The sequence below is a fragment of the Lemur catta genome, chromosome 25 (genome assembly GCF_020740605.2).
Source record: "Lemur catta isolate mLemCat1 chromosome 25, mLemCat1.pri, whole genome shotgun sequence".
NCBI lineage: Eukaryota > Metazoa > Chordata > Mammalia > Primates > Lemuridae > Lemur > Lemur catta.
The window spans coordinates 9,106,266-9,129,837 of record NC_059152.1 but is presented as its reverse complement, the minus strand read 5'-3'; the positions used below and the strand labels follow the sequence as shown (position 1 = coordinate 9,129,837).

The following is a 23,572-nucleotide window of genomic DNA, read 5'->3' as shown; positions in this document are numbered from 1 at the left end:
GACGCTGGCAGGATCCCATCTCCCAGGCGGGGGCAGGGGGGCCGCGCGGGCCTCCGCACAAGGGAGCTCTGCGTGATTTCCAACAAGACTCGCTCGTATCTCCTCGCAATCTGACGCAAACCGCAACCTTTGTCTAAGTCGCTTTTCGCTTCCCGGCTTGGGGCAGCCTCTGAGAGCCAAGGCGCCCGGCAGCACCGCTCCTCGGCCGGTGGGTGGCAGCAGGCGCGGAGGACGGGGTGCGCATGTTCCGTGCGGGGCCTCGAGCTTCGCGTCCGAAGCCTGAGAGTGACGGCACGCGTGCGTGGGATTGTGGGAAATGTAGTTTTCGGGCCTCGGGCTCCCGAGTGCGCCTCCTGCCTGGGCCCAGAGCGGGACTTCAGCTCCCGGCCTGCCGGCGGGCGCGGACGGGAGAGGGGAGGACGCGCGAGGGGAGGGCGGGGCGAGTGGGAGAAAAGGTGGGCGGAGCCGGTGGGAAGGCCGAGCGGAGGGGGCGGGGCTCCGCGCAGCCGCCGCCCGCGGTCTGAGGGACCTGAGGCGCGGGGTCCGGATCCGGGAAGAGCCCAGACTGCGCCGGGCGCGAGGGCGCGAGGGCGGGCGTGCCCGGAGTGGTCGCGCGGGCGTCTGCCGCAGCCCCTCGGTCTCCGCGCTTGCGGGTCCCCTCCCGCTCCGCCGGGACGCGGGAGAGCCCGGCGCGCGGCGGGGGCGCGAGGTGGAGCCGGCGGGGGCGGCCAATGCGCAACTGGCTGGTGCTGCTGTGCCCGTGCGTGCTCGGGGCCGCGCTGCACCTCTGGCTGCGGCTGCGCTCCCCGCCGCCCGCCCGCGCCTCCGGGGCCGGCCCCGCAGGTGAGGTCCGGGGGCCGGGCGGGCCGGCGGCCGCGGAGGGCGGAGGGCCGGGCTCCGGAGCCTCCCGCGCGGCTCGGGGCCGCGGAGCCCCGCCGGGAACCGCTGAGGGGGGCGGGGGAGGAAGGGCCAGACACGACGGTCCCCGGACGAAACAAATGGCTCTTTTCATCCTGGGAGCGTCAGCGTCGGGCAAACTTGAGGGAGCTTTGCGCTTTCCGTGTCCCCGCGGCTTCTCACCTCCCGGCTTCCCTTGACGGCCGCGCAGCCGGGGCCGCCGCCGCCGCAAGTCCTCGGCTGTCCCCAGGCCGGGGCGGCGTGTGCGGCGCCCGCCCGGGAGCAGAGCCCCGTGTTCCCCTCGGCGCCAGCGGCTGCTGCTTCGGAAGCTCGGGCTGCAAAGTTTCCTTCCTCCCCAAGTTGCTGGTCGTTCTCGGTCAAGCCTGTGAGGGTTTCGTGCCGTGGCTAGTGTCTGTGCGTGTTGTAAAGGGCGGCTGGGTTTTGCTTCTGAGGACTAACTTTGCTGTGAGAGTGTACTGTATTTTGTATTTTGATTATGATGTAAGTCGGTTAAACAAATCATGAAATAGGGCATGGCGGCGAGTGGAGTTCCTGTGAGTTCGGTTTGCATAGGCTGCTAATGAAATTTACACGGAAATACCAAATTCCTCAACGATCTTTGCTCCAAAAGTTAATCTCACGGGAAAGAAATCTTCGTGCTTGTTTGCTTCGCATCCTACTGGAATGCTTGGCCCACAGTAGGTAGCCGGTGGATTATTTTATTAATAGGATCCACCACCCTGAACACTACTTTAGGTTTCTCTTTTGCTCGTCTTCTTTTTTAAGGGCTCGCACTAGGACGTAGAAAGAAACCTAGAAAGTTCTTTTAAAGTCGTTTTGTTTTTTTAACTGCATTGGGATTTTTTTTTTTTTTCCTTAACCACCTTTCCCCAAAATCCTCCAAACAATCTCACAGTTATATGAGATTGTATTGGGGTCATTTTGGTTAACAATCTCTTTTTCTATCAGACAGACCACCAGCTGTTTGGAAAGGATTTGTGTGACCTGAATGGAATTAAACACCATTTAAATGATTTAATGAAAGTATGGTTGTTACAATGCATTTAACCTGTTAACAGGTTGGGGTTTTTGTTTTGTGGTGTTTTTTTAGGTTTTTGTAAACCGAGCTGAGAAAAGAGTGCCATATATATATAATTCCTTGTAACATCTGTTGGGTTTGTGTTTTACAGGTTTCTTTCTTTTTTTATATAAGTGAGCCCTACTGGATTCTATTTGCAAAGCATCCTTATAATATTTATGACCTTACCAGTTTTTCAGGGCTTAATAAAACAAACAAAAGCCTTGCCTTCAAACTTAAATCTTAGTAGACCTGCCAGGCAATTTCTTACTTTGAGAAGAGTTTTTCCTACCCGCTGAGTGCTTGGATGGTGCCTTTATCTGCCATCCAGTTAGACCAGGCTAGATCAAGGAAATGAAGAAGTAGTTGCAGGAAGGGACAGGGTAATGCTAACATATAGGTGACAAGATCAATACTAGGTACATAAATTAACTTGACTTTGAATGGATACTGTGCATCCGGTCAGATAAGTAGGATATTTTAATCTAAATTAAACATGACTGACTCCCAACTTTCCTCTTTTCCTTTTGGTACTTTCAAAACTAAAAGCAGTGGAAACATCTTGATTGCTAAAATTTCCTACAGCAGCTTTTCCCATTGTGCTGTCACTGTGTTTAATCTAAAACACCTGGGCATTTTTACATTTTAACCCTTATAGTTTAAGCCTAAGGAAAGAGAGAAAACCCAAGATTTTGCTAAGTATTCTTCTCTTGAGTTAGCATTTGAAGATTTACTTTTATTCTCTTTTCTCTTCTGCCTCTTTGTTTTCAATCTCATTAAGTCTTGGCAGTATTTTTTGAAAGAATCGTTTATCTTCTGTAAGTATTACAAAAGATGCTTGTGGTTGGCAGTTGATTCAGCAAATAATTGAGAGCGTGCTCTGTGCCAGCTTGTGTTGTAAGTGCAGAATTACAAGCTAAAGCACCTGCCCTCATTCAGCTTACAATTTAGAAGAGAAGACAGAGCATAAGGAAATAATTGTAAATATCACAGGGGGAAGAGCTAAGCATGGTGAAGAAAAATAAAGAGGCGTAAGAGAATGTTGGGCTCCTGTTTTATATAGAGAAATCAGGGAAGGCCGCTCTGAAGAGCTGAGCAGGAACGAGAATGAAGTGAGTGAGCCCTGTTAGTACCAGGATCAGCAACTTTTCTAATGTGGTCGCTTGCCTTAAATAGCAGAAACCACTCAGGGAGACCAATTGGTGAAGAGGAAGCAGGTCTTCTCTTGTGAAATCCAGCACACCTAGGGGTGGCAAGAGGAAAATGGAGGCGGAGATATCCATTGGACTAGGAAATCTAGATACAGGATGTCTTGATTACAACATAACTGATTTGGGATAATGCCTTGGCAGGAATTATTTAACACTTAATTTAGAAAAACAATGTGGCGAAAGAAGCCTTCTCTTTCTAGGGTATTTGGAAAGAAGGAAACCCAAGAGAAAGGAAAGGAGCATATATCCACTCAACAAATACTTAGTGCTGGGTGTTGTGCTGAGTGCATAATCCCTGCTCCCAAGGTGCTCACAGTCTGTCAAATGGAAACAGACATAAGGCAAGTGGAAGGTCAAAAATAAATTGAGCTTGCTTTGCAATTTTGCCTAGGGCTAGTTCTTCCAAAATTATCCCTATGCTAATTATGTTTCTGTGCTTCAGTTTCCTTATTTATAAAATGATCTCATAGAGTTACTGGGAAGACTCAATTAGTAGAACAGTGCCTGGTTCATAGTAAACACTCCATGAGTTTTAGGGAGGAGTAGTATTAGTATAGTGGTGGCCGATGCCCATGTTCGTGTGGTGTTTTGGGAGGTATCTTTGGTAGTGCGTATGATGATGGTCCTTATCAGTAGATGTGTGGTGAATTTGTATATTTTCCTCATTTTCATGATTTCTGCCTATTTGTGACTGATGTCATCAAAGAGCATGCACATGAGAGTGGAATTTTGGACTGATTTTTAGGACTCTTTGGGCTTATTTTGAATATTGGTTTGATGTTAATCTCCTTTAGACTTTAATATCCTTTGGGATGTCCACTCTCAGTGCAGAGCCTTGCAGGTTGCTAGACTCTCAGGATATATCATATCTTAAAGAACAATAGTTATTCCTGTAGTGTCTCTGAAAACAATACCCCAAAATAAAGGCCTCAGAAGCAGATCTCTCTGGCCTTCTCCTACGCTCCTGTCTCAAAGGGGGTTGCTATAAAAACTAGAACCCCTTTCCCCCCAAACGAGCCATAAAACCTAAAAATATTGATCTTAACTTTCTCCCTTCCTTTCTATGTAAAAACTGGCCATAAAGAAATTATCTGAGCTACCTTGTTTGATTGTAGGTCATAAGACCCTCATTGCAGAGAGGGTCCTGCCTCATACCCAGAGGGAAAGGATGCATGCTCAGAGAGGCCGAGAAGCATCTTGACAGAGAGGCCGTGCTGGCTGGGTTTGCCTACTCAGTCAATTAGCATTAGGTCATACCCTTTTTGTCCAACCATATTTCTACACAACTGTCCATACTTTGTTAAACCTAAGCATAAAAGTGGACAGTATCCTATCTTTGGATCTTCATTCTGAAGGCTTCCATGTCACATAAAACTATGATCAAATAAATTTAGGTGCTCTTTCTCCTATATTGTCAAAGAACTTTCAGAGGGCAAAGGGAAAGTTTTCTCTTGGCCCCTACAGTACCCTCAGGGAGCTTGCTTGGGATTGTGAATTATTGCTGACATTATGAAGATTTTGTTTACTGCTGTATCTGTGCCATCTAGAACAGTGAACATAGGAGATGCTCGGTAATTTGAATAAATAATCAAGAGAATAAAACCGGGAAAGTAGGAATGAATTTTTCATCTGTAGATTATCTGCTTGCATGCTATGAAAACTTGAGGATTTAAATTTTTTTCTTAACAAAAGTGAAACAACTTCTTTGTGGAAAAATTTTGAATTATTTTTTTTTTAAAGGAAAGAAAAATGGTCTACTTCTAGACCATTTTCAAAAGTGCATATGTGTTGGGTGAAATTATTTAATATATTTTAAAAATTATATTGATATATAATAATACATTCTTTTTGTGCATGGAACTGTGCAGCTGGATATATTTTCACAAACTGAACATACCCAAGTAATCGGCATCCAAATTAAAAGAAAACTACCAATCCCAGAAGCTCCCTTCATGCTGTCTTCTGTCACTGCCAAGGGTAGTAACCACTATTCTAATCTCTAATGGCAGACATTTGACTACTTTTATACTTTATATAAATGGAACCACCCAGTATGTACGTGGTTCTTACAGCCTGCTTAATAGGATGTAGAATAATATTTGGTGATATGTTTACAAGATAATTTTGACTGCATAGTATTCTATCATATAGAGACACCATAATTTATTTAATGAGTCCCTTGTTGCATTTATGTAGCTTGCAGTTTTTCACCATTAATAAGTGACACTGTGTTGAATAGAGATCTTTGCATACATTACTGATGATTTCTTTAGAATAAAGTCTTAGGCATAGAATTGCTGGACAAAGTTTATACTATTCTAAGTTATTTGATGTATATTTCCAAATTACTCTGCAGAAGACTCTACCAAATTACATTCCTACCAGCCCTGAAAGAAAGTAACCATTTCCTTGAAATCACTATCAACATTTCCTTGAAGTACCCATCATTTGTTTATTATCGTTTAAGAAGACATTTGTCAGTTTGAATGTCAGAGAAAACGGGTATCTTTTTGCTCTAATTCAAACTTGACGGCTAGTGAAGTTGAACATTTTTTCATAGGTTTGTTAACTATTTGCCTTTCTTCTATTGTGGGTTATATCTTTATGTCCTTTTGTATGATGTTTACTTCTTAGTTTTCTTTTTTTTTTTTTTTTTACCTGTTTCCAGATACCAGAATCAAACTAGATACCCTATGCTTGTAATAAATAACAGAGGGTGATGGAGTGTAGAGGGAATTGGTAAAGGGAACTAGGAGCTTGAATAACATTCTAACTAAAGGTTTTTATTAAGCATTTAATTTGGGTTTTATGCTGTGTAACACAGTACTCAGGAGTCTGTTGGACTGATTTACATTGATGGTATGTGATAGATAGAAGAAAACTATTTTTCCGAAGTCTAACTTCAATATATCTAGAAGTACTCTAAAAGGCCAAAATATGACATGTACTTTCTCTCTAAGGAAGAGAGAAATTAATGTAAAGTAAAGCAGTTGAATAGAAGCAGCTTAGATGTGATTAGAAGTCGGGAGGATTGACTGTGGCAGAGAGGTGGAATGAGATCAAAAAGTAGTTTACATCCTTAATCCATGTGATTTTCCCATACCACATGGTTATCTTTTTATTGATTTACTTATTTTTAGAAAAACCTAGTTTGGCAGTAGTATGGAGAAGTCAGAGAGAAACTAGTTAGGATACTTTTATACTGGTCTAGGTGAAAGAACAATCTGAACTGAAGCAGCAGTTAGAATTAATTATGAAAACGGATGGATTTGAGAAATTTTTCGTGAAGATTTTGGATCATCAGTAAAACGTTAAATTATGTTCCTTGTAGTCTATTTCTAAAAGATTTACTTTGGTTACCCATCAAAAATAAGGTAGTAAGTTTGGCATTAAAAGGGGTATTTAAGTTATTTTGAAAATTTGCTTTTGTACAGCAACCTTGTTTTCTGATGATGTCAGGTAAATGAGGCATTTAGATTAAATACGAGTTTTTGCCATTCTACAGCTTTTAATCTTCTGAGATGACATTTTGAAACAGATGAAATAGAATGGCTGAAGACTTGTTTGGTATCAGTTTTCTCTGATTAAGAAACTGAGGCACAAGGAATTTAAATAACTTCTTAGGTAATATAGCATGTTGGCTATGGACTCATGTCAACTGGATGGCTACTACATTTGTTTCCCTCCTGTCACTAGAATGTACTTAATAGTTCTCTGTGAGGGGCCACGCGTGGTGGCTTTTGCCTTTAATCTTAGCACTTTGAAAGGCTGAGGTGGGAGGATTGCTTAAGGCCAGGAGTTCAAGACCAGCCTTAGCAACATAGTGAGACCCCATCTCTATTAAAAAAAAAATCTAAAAATTAGCTGGGTGTGGTGGCACACACCTGTAGTCCCAGCTACTTGTGAGGCTGAGGCAGGAGGATCTCTTGAGCTCAGGAGTTTGAGGTTGCAGCAAGCTATGATGATACTGCATTCTAGCCCTGAGCAATGAGAACTCAAGGAAAAAAAAAAGTTTGTCTGTGAAACAGTGGAGTGAGGGTGGGGTGGGGTGCATATCATTCCAATTTTATGTAATCATTTAAATTAGTCTCCAAATCCAGAGCCATTTACAGTTAGTTCCAGCAAAGGTACAACTTTTATTGTGTAGTTAATATCTGAGAAAAAATGTTCCTGAGCCATGAATGCAAAAAAATTAATGTAGTAACCAGCATCTTCAGTGATCTGCTTATCACTAATTCACCACTGGAAGTGGTGTTATAGATAAAAAAAATCAGACTTTAGATTCAGATAAGCTACATTAAACTGTATAGCTATAGAACAGTTATAAAGAATGCAGTTAGATTGCCTTGAAATCTTAGCCCAGCCATTTTCCTAGCTGCTTGATGCAAGGCAAGTTACTGAATTCTCTGCGCCTGCTTCCTCATGTGTTCAATAAGAACCTACCTCCCTCAGAGTTGTGAGAATTAAATGATACTCTATATATAGTATTTGTCACATATTAGATATTCAAGAAGGAAATGTGGCTTCTGATAAGCTTAATCCATCAAAGTTTGGATTTATGTTAAAGATAAATTCTGTCTATATAGAAGAATTCATTTTGGTACAAGAGTCTGAGGGTAGGGCAAAATAACAAGTAAAATTATATCATGGAAGATAAGGTATCTACACAAAAATTCCTGTATTCCTATAATTTTTTTTTTGTTTTGTTTTGTTTTTGAGACAGAGTCTCGCTCTGTTGCCCGGGCTAGAGTGAGTGCCGTGGCGTCAGCCTAGCTCACAGCAACCTCAAACTCCTGGGCTCAAGCGATCCTACTGCCTCAGCCTCCCGAGTAGCTGGGACTACAGGCATGCGCCACCATGCCCGGCTAATTTTTTCTATATATATTTTTGGTTGGCTAAATAATTTCTTCCTATTTTTAGTAGAGACGGGGGTCTCGTTCTTGCTCAGGCTGGTCTCGAACTCCTGACCTCCAGCGATCCACCTGCCTCGGCCTCCCAGAGTGCTAGGATTACAGGCGTGAGCCACCACGCCCGGCCCCTATAATTGTTATAATATCCTTAAAATTGTCCTAGTAGAAGAATCTGTCTCCTGATTTTATTTTTATTTTAATGGGGCCTTTGAAAAAAATAACATGTTTTTGTTGTCTTTTAGGCTGAATATCTAGATCCTATGGCATATAAAAACATTGCATTTAATGTAGTAAAGATTCTAGCCTTTAATAATTTATTTTGAGAAACATTTTGGATCAGTTACTACCACGGGAGAAAAAGATGAAATGGATCTCTCATTAGGGCTGTAGATAAGCTTGTAGCTCTCAAGCCTTAAAACTGGTGATGAAAAGCAAAATATCTTTCTCTTCTGTCTTCTTTCAAAGGACAGATTTTGATGTAAACCTCTTAGACCTATGACAGTAAAAAAATGAGCCATTCACATGACTTGTAACTTTTTTTTTTTTTACTAAAAATGTTGCCTCCCCTCCTTCATTCTTTAGAATACTTAGTAGATAATAAAAAGTTTGCTGGCAATAGAATTCATTGACATAAATAAGGGTTCTGATACTTTTCAGTATGAAAGTGCTTCAACTTCATTCCCCAAACTTTTTTTTTTTTTTTTTTTTTTTAAGAGACAGGATCTTGCTCTTGTTGCCTAGGCTGGAGTGCAGTGGCCGGATCATAGCTCACTGTAACTTTAAACTCTTGGGCTCAAGGGATCCTCTTGTCTCAGCCACCCAAGTAGCTGGAACTATAGGCGTGCTCTGCTGTACCTGGCTAATTTTTTTATTTTTGTAGAGATGATTTCTCCCTATGTTCCCCAGACTGGTCTGAAACAAGCAGTCCTCCAACCGGGCCTCCCAGAGTGCTGGGATTACAAGCATGAGCCATCATACCTGGCCCATCCCCCAAATTTAATAACCTTTATATATGACTTCACTTTTCAAAGAACGTTTTTTGTTGTCATTGAGTTCCTACTATGTTCCTGGTACCAAGCTAGGACCTTTATACACATTATCTCATTTAATTTTTACAACAACTTTATGAGAATTATTATACCCATTTTATAGTTAAGGAAACTGAGGCTCAAGAAGTTAAATAACTTATTGCTAATGTGTGACAGAGCCAGGATTCTAACTGTGGCTTCATTGACTCTTAATGCCTACTATTCTATTGATGCCACATTGGCTTTCAAAACTGATTCTTATCACAGGCATCTTGTTTGTTTTGAAGAATTTATGTACTTACATGAGCATGAATGCATACATATACGTGGAAGACAAAAGACTCTACACCAAAATGTTGCTAGTGGTTATCTCTGGGCAACGGGTTTATGAGGGATTTTTAATAGTTTTTTCTTTGTATTTATCTGTATTTTCTGCAAATATAAACATTTTATTTTGTAATAAACTGTTACATATTGAACATAACAGTAATAGAACATGACTTATTTTTAATTATTATTGCTTATTTCTAGATCAATTGGCCTTATTTCCTCAGTGGAAATCTCGTCACTATGATGTGGTAGTTGGTGTGTTGTCAGCTCGCAATAACCATGAACTTCGAAATGTGATAAGAAGCACCTGGCTGAAGCATTTGATACAACATCCTGCGTTAAGTCAACGGTAGGTTTTCTGAGCTTACCTTGTCTGGTTTACCAAAATTAGAGTTCTGAAAAACCTCATTTTGGATAGTCAGAGATGTTAGTTCAGATATGTGTCCTTTTTTCCTGGGAGAAATGGTTGTTACATTTGCTTTTTCTTTTATATAGCTGGGCCAAAAAGTAAATTTAACCAAGATTTTAAGCCAGAAGTTAGTTGGAAGAGCGTATATTCACTTGTTAACATATGTAGATTTATAGATACCAAGTACGGTTTGTTTGGTTTTTGCTTTGACTTAGAATAGCCATTCTTAGAAGGTTCTATTCCAGAGTAGTTCTCTGCTTAGACACACATTTCTGTCTCAATATGCTTTTCGCTAACTTCACAGAGATAAACTTAATTTTTTCCAGTTTTGTAGTATTTTTTAGTTGTGTGATCTGCGGTGTGTATGATACGCCATGCTGTTTTTTCCTGACTACCCTTCCAGAACTCTGGTTTGGTAGTACATCTCATGCTGACATTAGATGACTCAGTTATTAGTTAGGGGCCCAGAGCCTTAGTCTGTTCTCAAAGAGACCAGCCTCTGAAGACTATGTAGTGAGGGGTTAGGGGAAGAGATGCATAGACGGTTGGGCTTCTAGTTATGAGAAGACACTTCAGTGACGAGTAGAGAAAGCCCTCTCGGGGTTGCATTAAACTGGCATGTTTGTGGTTGAGTACCCATACAAGGGAACTGCAGTCATGAATTTTCTTGTCACCAGTAGTAATCTTAATCATAACAGCTTTCATTCCTTTTCAAGACAGGTTTCTTCAGTTCATGATCGCAATGGTAATAGAACCTATTAGTCAGCAAATGGAAGGCCTCAGAATCATTACTACTATCAGAACCACCTCTAAACCTGCACTTCCTATAGTCTTTCCCATCTCAGACGATAATCACTCCTCTACCAGGGGTCCCATCTCAGACAATAATCACTCTACCAGGGGTCCCATCTCAGACAATAATCACTCCTCTACCAGGGGTCCCATCTCAGACAATAATCACTCCTCTACCAGGGGTCCCATCTCAGACAATAATCACTCCTCTACCAGGGGTCGTTATTTGGCCCAGACCAAAAAAACTTTGATAGTATCTTGACTCTTCTTTCTTTTGTGTGCTGCATCCAATCCATCAGCACATGCTCTTGGTGCTGCCTTTAGGTCACATCTAGAATCCAGCTTCTCGCCACCTTTATGACTGCCACCCTGATCTAGGCTACCGTTACCTCAGCTGGATTATTACAGAAGCCCCCTTCTCCGAATTTCCTGCTTCTGTGTTTCACCCCCTACATTTTATTTTCCATATAACAGCCAGGGAGAGCCTTTTAAAATTAGTCAAATTATGGAAATTCTTTATTCATACCCCTCCATTGACTTCCTTTCTCGCTCAGAGTGAAATTGTAAGTCTTTGTTATGGTCTTTGACCTTATCTACCTCTACTGTCCCTGCAGTGACCACCTTGGTGTGCTTTAATACACTCAACGTGCTCCTGCCTCAGGGCTCTTGTGCTTGTTTCTGGCCTCCAACCCCCTTCTCCCACCCGGACCACTCTTCCACTAAATGTCCTCGTGGCTCACTTTCTTTAGGTCTCTGTTTAGATGTCACCCTAACAGACAGCCCCATATTAAATAACACCTCACCCCTATTCTGTCTCTATCTTCCCTTTGTTGGCTTTATTTTTTTTATAGCATTTATCACCGACTGGCATCTTTATTGTACTTAGTTGTACATTTATAAATTGTTTGTCTTTCTTCGCTAGAATGTAGGTTTCGTGAGCATTGGGGGCTTCAGTTTTTTTTCACTGGTGTATTCCCAGTGCTAAGAACCTAGCTTGGCACAGACTAAGGCACTCAAAAACTGTTAAATGGATGACTCAGAACTAAATGTCGTGAGTAAAGTTAGCATTCATACATTCACCAGGAATTTATTTGCTATCATAGCAGTCTTGCTTTAAATTTAGTAAGCTTGGTTTGTGTGATGAAAATGATTGGCTGTCTGTATAAAAATAGATATTAGGCAAAAAGGACTTCCTGGGACAGGGTAATTTTGTGGATCTATAAAGAGTATGTAAGATGACTAAAAAAAATAAATTTGGTAAATGTATGCAATAATTTAGCATATTTACTCATTTCTGTTTATACTTTTATCCCAAATGCTAGTTGTCTATGAAAGGATTCTGCCTTAATTGGTCATTAGTAAAAGAAAATACATTTCTGTGGTTATAGTTCACTTTCCAATCTTGCATTTTACTGAAGGAGCCAAACTCAACATATATTTCAAAGATCTTGCTTCTAAGCCTTTCTAATAAAGCCATAATTTGTCAATTTAACATATTTATTAAGTATCTTCTGTAAGCAGTTAGTGTACTATGTGTGGTAGAGTATAAAGATAGATACAGCTGAGTGTTTAGGGGGGCCTGAGGTTTAGTAGAAGGAAATAGATGTAATAGTGTAATAAATGTTATACGTGCTGTGATATAAATAGATATAAAATGGTCTGGAGTGTTTGGGAAACTCCAAGCAGTTCTACACAACTGGAGCCACAGGGATTACAGGGAATGGGAGTGCAGTGTGAGCGAGAGCTCCAGGGAAGGAAGGAGGGGCAGAGAGGAAGTATATGAAGACAGGAGGGAAGGCTGTGAGAGGTAGGCAGTGACCAGAGCATGCAGAACAAGGGATAAGTGGAAGAGTGAGACCTGTTTAGACAAGCACTGCTGAGAGGCTGAAAAGTGGTGACTTTGTAAGAGAATAAGAGAACAAGATCATTGAATATAGAAAGAGGAGGAGGAGTCTAGGATACAGTATTCTGACTTGGAGAATAGTAGAATCATCAATCAAGACAAAAATATAACATAAGAACGGGTTTTATGGGAAAGAAGCTCAGTTTGTAGATATGTTGAGTTTGAGGTACCTGCATGCACTGGTATACTGGTAAATGTTTACTGATTGGCTCTCTGGGAAAAAGTATGCTTATCTGTACGTATATGTTTATTGTAAATTTTATTGATATAAAGGATGTTTCCACATAAAGATTATTGTGTATGTTATTACCTGTCAATTATTGTAAATTCCATGTAGCCAATGGATTCTCATAGAATGCTTTTGTTGTTTGCCAGGCTCCTGTATCTGTAACCAACTTATGGTTGCAATTGACAAAAGAAGTATAGTTCTGACATAAATCTTTTAAGAGTTAAGACTAAAATGACAACTAAGATATGTCAGAACTTTACTCGTTGTCAATGAAGTCAGTGGCTTCTTTGCTGAATCTAATAAGACTTTTGAACACTGGAATAGTATTTCCTTGATTTTTTTTTTTATACTATCTACAATGTAATAGCTACAGACACATCACATCAACTTTGATCTGCATTGTTAATATTTTTTCCACTCTTAAGTCCACAATCAACAAAACAATAAATCAAGTCCTTATTTGTATTGTTTGCCAATTTCTATGGTGTAAATATTCCCACCATGGCAAATTTCAAGCAACTAATGGGACATCACTGAACACAGAGTTGGGGAAAGATTCGCGGCAGTACGCCATGTATAAGATCTCCATCATGGAGATGTAATAGATCTAAGTAACCTCAGTAACACAGATAATAGTAAAATGTAGTAAAATCAGAAAATGATTAATTTGAATATTTAGTTCCTTTGTTTTTAATATGTTTTTAATTGTAAGTGTATATAATTTAATTTTTAATAAAAGTTTAATAACCATCTCACAAAATTTCTGAAAATTTAACAGTTGGTTCTCATAAGCTAGTGTGAGCAAGCTGCAGCACACAACTATCTGGGTCATCTCAGTGAAAATGTCCGATGAACTCATGGGTCTTTTACTTAGAAGATGGGTCAAAACTAGAGTAACTAATTCAGGAATCATTCCCAGGCTAAAGCCTTGGGAATAAATAATGTCCAGGGAGAAGGAGGGAAAAGAGTCGATTGAGAAGAGATCCAAGGGCAAAGCCCTGGACTAATATCCACTCTCAGTGGACAAGCTGTGGAAGAAGAGCCAGTGAAGCCAACTGAGCAGGCCATGGAAGGAAGGGAGGAAAGTGTTAGGGAGATCAGCAGTGTTGAGCCATGGAGAAGTCACGTAGGTAAGGCCTGAAGAGGGTCTGTTGATTTGGCAGCAGATCTTTGGTTACGTTGGTGATAGACATCTCAGTGGAAGTGGTGGGTGTTGAAGCTAAAACTCCTATTTTATAAAATGAGTGGGAAGTAAGAAACTGGAGGCTGCAGTTTTAGTTAGTATTTTTGTAGGACCTCAGTGCAAAGGCATGTGGTGACAAGGAAGGATGGTGGGTGAATAGAAATTAGTGTCAGGACGCTATCGTATTTCTAACGTGGAAGGAAGGAGCCACGGATACCGGAGTAGCCAGTGAAGCAAGGTCTAGGAGAGGAGGGGACCTTCTCTTAGATAGAAAAACTAATCTTGAGCAAAAGGATCACTTTCTGAAATAGAAGAAAGCAAAAAAGGAAAATTTTAGATATAAATATGTTTTTAGGTCTGGGCATGAGAAGTTGACTTGACTTGTAGTTTACTTTTCAATGATATGAGTATTTGCTAGTAGTCAGGCCAAACATATTGATACTTGCTTCAATATCATATTGCAGCAGAGGACTTATGCATAAGTCACTTGGTAGTTAGCAACTCTTGGTTTGCTTGTTCCCCCTTTTTGCTAGCTAGACTAGAAGAATAAAGGTAGAGAATTAATCCTCGTAAATACTTGTGTCTCAGAGTGAAAGCTCTGAAATGGGCGTGAGGAAACATGCATGTGCGAGGTGAAGATCAGTAACTGATGTTAATGCCAACACGTCTCTCAGTGTGCTTGTGAAGTTCATAATAGGTGCTCATGGCTGCGAAGTGCCTGTGGAAGACAGGGAGGATCCTTATTCCTGCAAACTCCTCAACATCACGAATCCAGGTAGGTCATCTTTTTCCTAAGACTGCTATATACAAATTGAATGTTGAGTAAAAGTTGCTAAGTTGAATAGTATGGAGTCTGTTTTGTTTTGTCTTTTTTTAATCCACACATCTGCACGCTGATGGAGTCAGTTTTTAACAGATTAAATATCTTTCATCAAAATTTATGTTTCATCCTTTTTGACTGACTAATCGGGATATCTGTTGAGATTCTTTACAGATACTGAACTTCAGGGTCCAGGAGAGTTTATTTTTCAGTGTGATTCAGATGCGTTTGGAAATTCCTTGTGCTTAGATAAATCCTGAATTAACCGAATTTGAACTTCTGGAAAACTGATGATTTCACCAATTAATTTATAATAGCCTTGATACAAATACTGTGAATCGACTTTCTCCTAGAATTATTGTCTAAGCTTCTGCAAAAGAAACAAATAGTAAAAAATTAAAAATGCAAGTAATATTTTTTATTCCTTAGAATTAAAAGTTTGTAGGAATTCTTGTGAGGATGAAGAAAGCTGATCCTAATTAGGTTCTCTGTGTCACTAGGGAACCAATTTTTATAAAGTTGCCAACTTCATAACTGTTTGTTAGCACTTCCCATTATGTTCAGCTGTGATTCTAAGGGAAGTTAAACTTTACCACGTCTTAAATGTGCTGATTATGACTTCTGGTATTTTAAGGTTTGTGAAAACTATAAAATTAACACCTCACTTTTATAGGTAACAATAGTATACTGCTTAAGAGTTTGGGCTCTGAAATCCAGGCTCTGCCGTTTTCTAGCTATGTGACTTCCTGTGCCTCAGTTTCATCATTTGTAAACTGGGGACAAAAGTGTCTCTACCTCATGGGGATGGACGTGAGGATGAAATATTTATAATAGTTTCTAGGACATGGTAGGTACTTGATACTGTTATTTTGAAGAATCTGCCTTTTTATAAAGTTGGGTTTCAAACAACTTTGTAAATAAATTGGTCTATATATTCAGGTCTGTATTTATAAAGCAGGGGTTTCTTAGAATGTCTATGAATTTAGTTAGCATTAAAAGCAAAATTTTGTGTATTAATTGTATTCTGGGAACCTGTCTTTAGCTTTCACTGGGATCCCAAAGGGATCATGAACCTCATTAAATGTTGTTACCGATGATGTGGTAGTCACAACAAATTACAGTTGAAAACCAAACAAAACCCTCAGTTTTAAATTAACCAGTCTTTTATTATCTTAAGTGCTATTATTCTTAATAGTAAAGGAGTGGAACTTTCCATTAATAGAAAATTTTCAGAGATATATATATATATATATATTAAAAAAATACCTAGTTTATAAATTTTTAAAAATATATATAGCTAAATTAATATTGAACCTAATTTTATCTTTTTGGTGATCTATTAGTTTATTGAGTATGGAATGTCCGATTTCCTTAAGTACTAAGTTTGACAGTTGATATCTCTGACAGTTCATTTTGACATTTCTTTTTTTTTTTTTTTTTTTTAATTGGGAAGGTAAATCCTCATTCTTTCAAATGTACATTTTGGCTTGTGATTATTGTTCATGCTTTTTTTTTAGAGCAATTTTTGAAACCATGGGTAAATCAAAAATTCATGTTATTTTTTAATATGAGTTCCGTCATGAAATCAGTGCAGCGCAGACAGTTCAAAATAGCAATGAAGTGTTTGGGAAGGATGTGGCTAATGAACATACAGCACATCGATGGTTTGAGATGTTCCATTCTGGTGATTTTAATCTTGAAAATGAGCCATGTGGGTGACCTGAGACCACAGTGGATAATGATGAGCTGAAAGCTGTAGTGGAAGCGAATCCATCTCAACCTACACGTGAATTAGCAGCAAGGTTTGACATTATTATTTCAACAATATTGAACCATTTGAAACAAGGTAAAGAAGCTGGTATAGATGGGTGCCACATGAATTAAGAGTGTCAGAAGAGAAATTGCCTGGAAGCTTGCCTTTCTTTGCTGTCATGACATATAGATGAACCATTTCTACACTGTATTGTTACGTGTGATGAAAAACAACTCTTTTTGACAGTCTCAAGTGTTCAGCACAATGGTTGGATAAAGATGAAGTGCCGAAACACAGTCCAAAACTGAATATTCATCAAGAAAGCTATGGCGTCTGTTTGGTGGTCCAGAGCTTGTATTATCCACTACAGCTTCATGAAACCTGGTCAGTCAATTATAGCAGATGTCTACTGCAACGAACTGGACAAAATGATTGAGGGTGCTTGTGATTAAGCAGCTGAGAATGGTCAATAGAGACAGGCCAATCCTCTTGCAAGACCACATGTCGCAAAAAAAAATGCTGCTCAGACTACAGCAGCTGGACTTGGAAACTCTCTGTCATCCACTGTATTCACCAGACCTTGCACCAACTGACGACCGCTTCTTCCAGGCTTTGGGCCACTTCTTGCAAGGAAAAATAGTTCTCAACAAGCTGTGGAAAACGCCTTTCATGATTTCATCACCACTCACTCTCCAGGCTTCTTCGCTACTGGCACAAACAAGCTACTGTTAAGATGGCAAAACTGTGTCAGTCATTCAGGCACATTGGTTAATTGTACTGCTTCTTATTTGCAGTATGATAAACTACACTTGATTCGAAATCGGACATTTCATATTTAATGACCTAATAGAAAGCATTTATGGTTATTTCAGTACCTAAAGGTCATGATGAGCATTAATCATCATGATACTGTGGATGTGCAGAAGGTTAGATTAATAGCATTATTAAAGGGACAGGATTTCCCATGTCCAGGTAACTTGAGGTTCAAGGTACATTTGTTCTAGATAGAAAATATCTAAAAATCATAATGTGCTTGACATATTGCTTTTAATAGGCTTCTATTTTGGACATCTTTTATTTACTGAATATATTAAAGAGAAAAAATTTTGTTGTCACCCAGTATATTTGGAGTCTAGACTCTCTAGCCAATGCTTGCCCAGCCCATGCCAAAAAAGTATATTCTCCTTTTTTTCTCTCCTGCTCATGTCTATAATTAGGTAGAAGCCATGACTACCCTGTGGTCACATTTTATTGAGCATCTATTAAGTATAAAATAGCTTCTAGGAACTCTAATGTGGGGAGCCAAATGATCTGCCTTATGGTGGGAAGAAAATATAATCTTTATGGAATATAAAGACTGAATTTATAGACTGTTCACAATATATGTATATATTTTATAAATATTTGATTGTTATACAAATTTTTTTAACTGATGGGTTTGTATAATCAGCATAATTTGAAAACCACAGCTCTAAAAGATATAACGAACTTTGATATAATCTTTTAAAATAGGTTTTTATATTATTTCTTAAAGTAGCACTGATATCTGTGCCATATTAACTGCTTCATGTAATCCATCCTGATTCATTTATAGTAATTAGAAAAATTATTTGAAAAGAATTGTTTTTGTCACTACTTAGATAGCTGTGTGGGATTGAAAGGGAACTGACTTTAAAGTCACTAAACCTGGGTTGGGTTCCTGGCCCTGCCGCTTTCTGTGACCTTGAGTGAATTGCTTAATGTCTTTAAGCCTCAGTTTCTTAATCTGTAAACTAGAGATAATGCCACCACCATGCAGGGTAGTTGTGAAGATGTCAGTGTGATCGGGAATGTCACATAGTAGGTGGTCCAAAATGTTTACTGTGTTTGATATGCTTATCTTTTATCAAAATTGTATAGCAAGAGTTTTTCAATGTTATTTGAAGTTCTTTCAGCTACTTTTATACTGTGATAATTGACTGACATGCACAAATATTTTAAATTGCTTAACAAGAAGTAGGATTTTTAGAATTTGCAGAGCAAAACCAGATTTACTGATTATTTATGACTGCAGTCAGTACTGTTTTTATTATCTCTATCCAGCCCTTCCAAATAGGTGCCTTCCAGTTGACTTAAATTTAATATTCTCCTGTGGCATTTGTACATATATTAATATATGCATATATGTGTACACAAAAATCTATTAAAGTAGTTCTGATAATTGGATGTGGTTGAAAATTTTATTCTTAATTTTCAAAATAAGTTTATTATTTAGAAGCAGACATGTTTTGCAAGGTTTTTTTTTTTTTTTTCTTTTTTTAGACAGGGTCTCACTCTGTTGCCTGGGATAGAGTGCAGTGGCATCATCATAACTCACTGCATCCTCAAACTCCTGGGCTCAAGCAGTCCTACCTCAGCCTCCAGAGTAGCTGGGACTCCAGGTGCTCACTACCATGCCTGGCTAATTTTTTTTTTTTTTTTTGTAGAGACAGGGTATTGTTAAGTTGTCCAGGCTAGTCTTGAACTCCTGGCCTCAAGGGATCCTCCCACCTTGGCCTCCCAAAGTGCTGAGTTTGCAGGTGTGAGCCACTGCACCAGGCCTAGTGGGTTTTTTTTTAATTCCTGCCTTTGTGAAAGAATTATATAACAAATAATTATCTAGGTTTTGCTGTTAATCCCACTTCAGTACTTCATATTAGTAAAATGAAATGTTATATTTGTTTGATTATGTAAAACTTCTGTTCTCATTACTGCCTTAGTTTTAAATCAGGAAATTGAGGCATTCAGTCTTTCTGAAGAGACTTCATCAGGGCTCTCTGAGGACCGAGTTGTCAGTGTGAGTTTCCGAGTTCTCTACCCGATCGTTATTACCAGTCTTGGAGTCTTCTATGATGCCAATGATGTGGGCTTCCAAAGGAACATCACTGTCAAGCTTTATCAGGCCGAACAGGAGGTATGCGCTGCTTTGTACAGGATTTCTGTCAATTCTCTTTTCAAAAACATCAGCTTTTCTTTATGGCATATATATATAGTACATTGGAAGACTATATAATTCTCCCTGGTTGGGAGACTTCAACCTTTCTTCCCTTACTGATTGAATACACCGTGGTGTGATATATTGTAAGGCTGGTTTGGGGAGAGATTACTTATGAATATATGTATTATATTTCAAAAAGAAGGAGTTGACTAAATTAGAAGTTCCCAACCTGAAATCCTCTAAAGCCTAAGGAATTTCAAAAATTGGTAATGGATATAAAAAGTTTAGGACTCCTAGGATGAGTATTATTGTCACTTTCTTTCAACCATAAAAGTCTATAATACAGGGCTAACAGCTGCTTCAAATCTTTTTTGTGATAAGGATGTAGAGGGAATAAAAGTTTAAAACCACTGAGATTACTCTGTTCCTATTATTTTGAGTAATCTGATTTGTTCACAGGGTATATCTAAATGAGTATAGCATGAAATTGTATTTGAAAAGATCTGTTTCTGAGTTTTAAACATACATAAAACTTGAAAGAATTATAACGGTGAGCACTCATATAGCCACCAAATAGACACTATAGTAGTTAACATTTTTCTGTGTTTGCTTAATCACATATATATTCATTCATCAATCTTTTTTTTTTTTTTTTTTTGAGACAGAGTCTGTCTCTGTTGCCCCAGCCAGAGTACAGTGGCATCATCATAGCTCACTGCAACTTTAAACTCCTGGGCTCAAATGATCCTCCTTTATGTGGATTATGTTTAGTACTTCACAACTTCATGACAACTTTGATTATCTTAAATATCTTGATTTAATAAGCATGACTGCACTAGAAAACCCAAATGGTGCCAAATGATGCCAGTACAGTGTTAGCCGACCAAGGTGTGAGGTGTTGGAAACTTGTTGCAGCATATAACATGAAGTATTTTTTCTTTCCCCCCGCAATTTGTAGGAGGCCCTCTTCATTGCTCGCTTTAGTCCTCCGAGCTGTGGTGTACAAGTGAACAAGCTGTGGTACAAGCCTGTGGAACAGTTCATCTTACCAGAGGTACAGGGTGTAATTAATGAAAAGACTGCAGTAGCAATGCAGTCATTCATAGGAGCAGGTCTGTGCTTTCAGGGGCAGGCACTTGATATTTTCCTGTACCAGGGCAGCTCTCCAGAGTGGTAGATGAGCTACCAACTGTGCATGTACTAAAAGGTAGCATTCTGCACTTACACCTCCAAAGAACCTCATGATGCCTCAGAGATTCTATTTTCTTTTTTTTTTTTTTAGCCTGTGGATGAGACTCAAGCCTCAGATTCTAAAGCCACTCCTTACATGTTGCCAAAGTTCATTTAGTGGAGAGAAATGTACAACTGTTTTAATGACAAAGGATAGTATTAGGTATGGATTGACAGAAAGACCAGACACAGGTAACATTTGGATAAATCAAACAGTTTACTTACCTAAAACGGGGAGTGGGGAAGAGGCACTGCAGACAGGATAATGGCAGAGAGATGAACCACGTTTCCAAGTTAAATAAAACTTCTCCAAAGGATGAACAGCTGTGTATGATGCCTGAAAACATACCTATCGCTTTCTGGGTCCCACTGGGTCCAGTTTGAAGTAGATATGTGCTGGAGACCACCTCACCTGCCAAGTGCTGTCATCGGTCCCAGAGTTAAGCCACGATATGGTTGGCAGAGTGTGACAGGATTGTGCATGAACAAATTATTCATCCGTCAGCCTCAGGCCTTTCAGTCTGTTTTAGCCTAGCCTGAGTACATCCCTGAACTTACCACAAGAGGGGTCAGTTTCCTGGACATCCCTGGGATTCACTTTAGATAAGGTATGAAGTTCATACTGCAGCGTCAAATCTTAGTTAAGACGTAGAAGCTAGGCCGGGCATGGTGGCTCACGCCTGTAATCCTAGCACTCTGGGAGGCCGAGGCGGGTGGATCGCTCGAGGTCAGGAGTTCGAGAGTAGCCTGAGCAAGAGTGAGACCCCGTCTCTACTATAAAAAAAATAGAAATAAATTACCCGACCAACTAAAAATATATATGCAAAAAAAAAAAAAATTAGCCCAGGAGTTTGAGGTTGCTGTGAGCTAGGCTGATGCCACAGCACTCACTCTAGCCCGGGCAACAGAGTGAGACTCTGTCTCAAAAAAAAAAAAGAGGGAGAAAGTAAACTTTAATGCTTCAAGCTAATCACAGTTTTAAGGGCTCTGCTCCGTTTTCTTGATCAGCCTTGTAGAAGGAATTATAAAATTTGATTAGTCCATTTAAAAGATTACTTTCCCTTAAAATATCCTTGTTCTGAGGAAACACATGCTCACACGCTTAACGGTAAAATATCATGATATCAGCATTTTACACTTGAGTGATTCAACAACAGAAATGATGTGTGTAGAGAGAGAGAAAGCAAATGTGGCAAAACATGGACAGCTGGTTTGAGCCCAGCCTGGTCAACGTAGCAAGACCCCATCTCTGTAAAAAAATTTTTTAAATTAGCCACATGTGATGGTTTGCGCTTGCAGTCCCATCTACTCAGGAGGCCGAGGTGGGAGGATAGTTTGAGCCCAGAAGTTCAAGGCTGTGGTGAGCTATGATCTCACCACTGCACTCCAGCCTGGGCAATAGTGTGAGACTCTGTGTCAAAAAAATAAATAAATAAATAAATAAGTGAACAGTTGGTGAGTCTAGTTAATTTAGATAGTGATTGGAACTTTTTTTTATAGGTTTGAAGTTTTTCAAAATAAAAACTGGGTTGAGGGAGACAGGTTAACCTTCCTTGCTGGTGTTCAGGATGGTATAGTCTGGCAGTGGGTACCAATGATGGGAGTACGCAGCCAAAATAGTGAGTGGCCATTTTCATTAAGTCTTTTTTTACAGCTATAGCCTTGTGATCTTTATTTCCCGCCAAGCTTTAAGCTAAATATACCTTTCATCTTTTATTACTTTTGAATAAAATTTTTTTCTTTTAAAAACAAGCAATTATTTAATAGTGGCTACACCTGGGGGTGGGATTCTTTTCTTAATTTTATTTTATTATTAGGCAACACCTCATTCTATAAAATAGAGCAAGTTCCATCTGGAGGATGGGATTATGGCTGATTTTTATTTTCTTTTTGTGTATCTATTTTCTAAATGTTCTGTAATAAATTCCTTTATAAAAGGAAAAAATAACTTGAAAATTAAAAAAAAAATTGTCTCCTATTGTATAAGACCCTATTTTTGTTGAAAATATGTTTTTTTCTTTTGTTTTAACTAGTGCCGTGACAGATTAGAAAATGTATCTAATTTTATGTAAAATTAATGCATCAAGCCTGATTGGGCTTCTTAGCTCAGAAAAATGATAGTCATGGTTTACCTGTGTATCATCAGCAAAGAATGACAGAAGAAAAACTGTTCAGTCCCTTTAAGAGGGAAAGTAGATGACTTTTTCTTCATCTTCCTCCCCCCACACTTGACAATCGCCAAAACAGCATGTCAGCAGTGTTGCTTGTCAAGTAAGCAGATCTCCTGTAGCGTTTTCATTGTGTGGCTCACTAAAGCATAAATCTCAGTGGGAGTCACGAGTTTAAATGAAGACTGCTGTGTGTTTCTCTTAAAATATTTATTTCTCTAATTTCATATTTTCCTTAATAGTTGAAACTTGAACCTAATTTTAATAAAAAGCAGACTATTTTTGTTCACCTGAGTCACTAGAGACATTACTGGTAGCATTATGGATTATTAGATACTTTTTTTTAATGAAAGTTGAAATTCTTTAGATGTAATCTACAATAAGTTGTTAGTGTTTATAGGCACAAAAGGACTATATATATTTAAGCTACTCTGTTGTTTGGATGAGAAATTAGAAGTATAACACAAAAGAATTAACATGCAAAAGGGGCTGCAGATAGCTTGCTTACATTATGAGAGAGATAATTTATGATATCTCATTTTTCCGACCTATACCATGCTGTTTTTTCCTAACTTTTATTTTGGTTTTATGATCTTAGCTGGGAATTGCCATAAACAAGTCATTTTGCATCTTAAGTGATTGCTGGCTTTATAATTAGCTTATGTCAGAATAAAA

The 23,572-nt window shown here is 39.2% G+C and overlaps 1 protein-coding gene across 1 annotated transcript in view; it reads left to right on the top strand.

Moving 5' to 3' along the window:
* Positions 1-525: 525 nt before the first annotated feature.
* B3GALNT2 (beta-1,3-N-acetylgalactosaminyltransferase 2) overlaps positions 526-23,572 on the top strand; it is a 39,715-nt gene continuing 16,668 nt past the window's right edge. Inside the window, exons 1-5 of the mRNA XM_045537245.1 lie at positions 526-843; positions 9,656-9,803; positions 14,645-14,745; positions 19,282-19,475; positions 20,458-20,553. Coding sequence (XP_045393201.1) covers positions 732-843; positions 9,656-9,803; positions 14,645-14,745; positions 19,282-19,475; positions 20,458-20,553 — 651 coding nt within the window. The 5' untranslated portion in view covers positions 526-731. The remainder of the gene's footprint in view (positions 844-9,655; positions 9,804-14,644; positions 14,746-19,281; positions 19,476-20,457; positions 20,554-23,572) is intronic.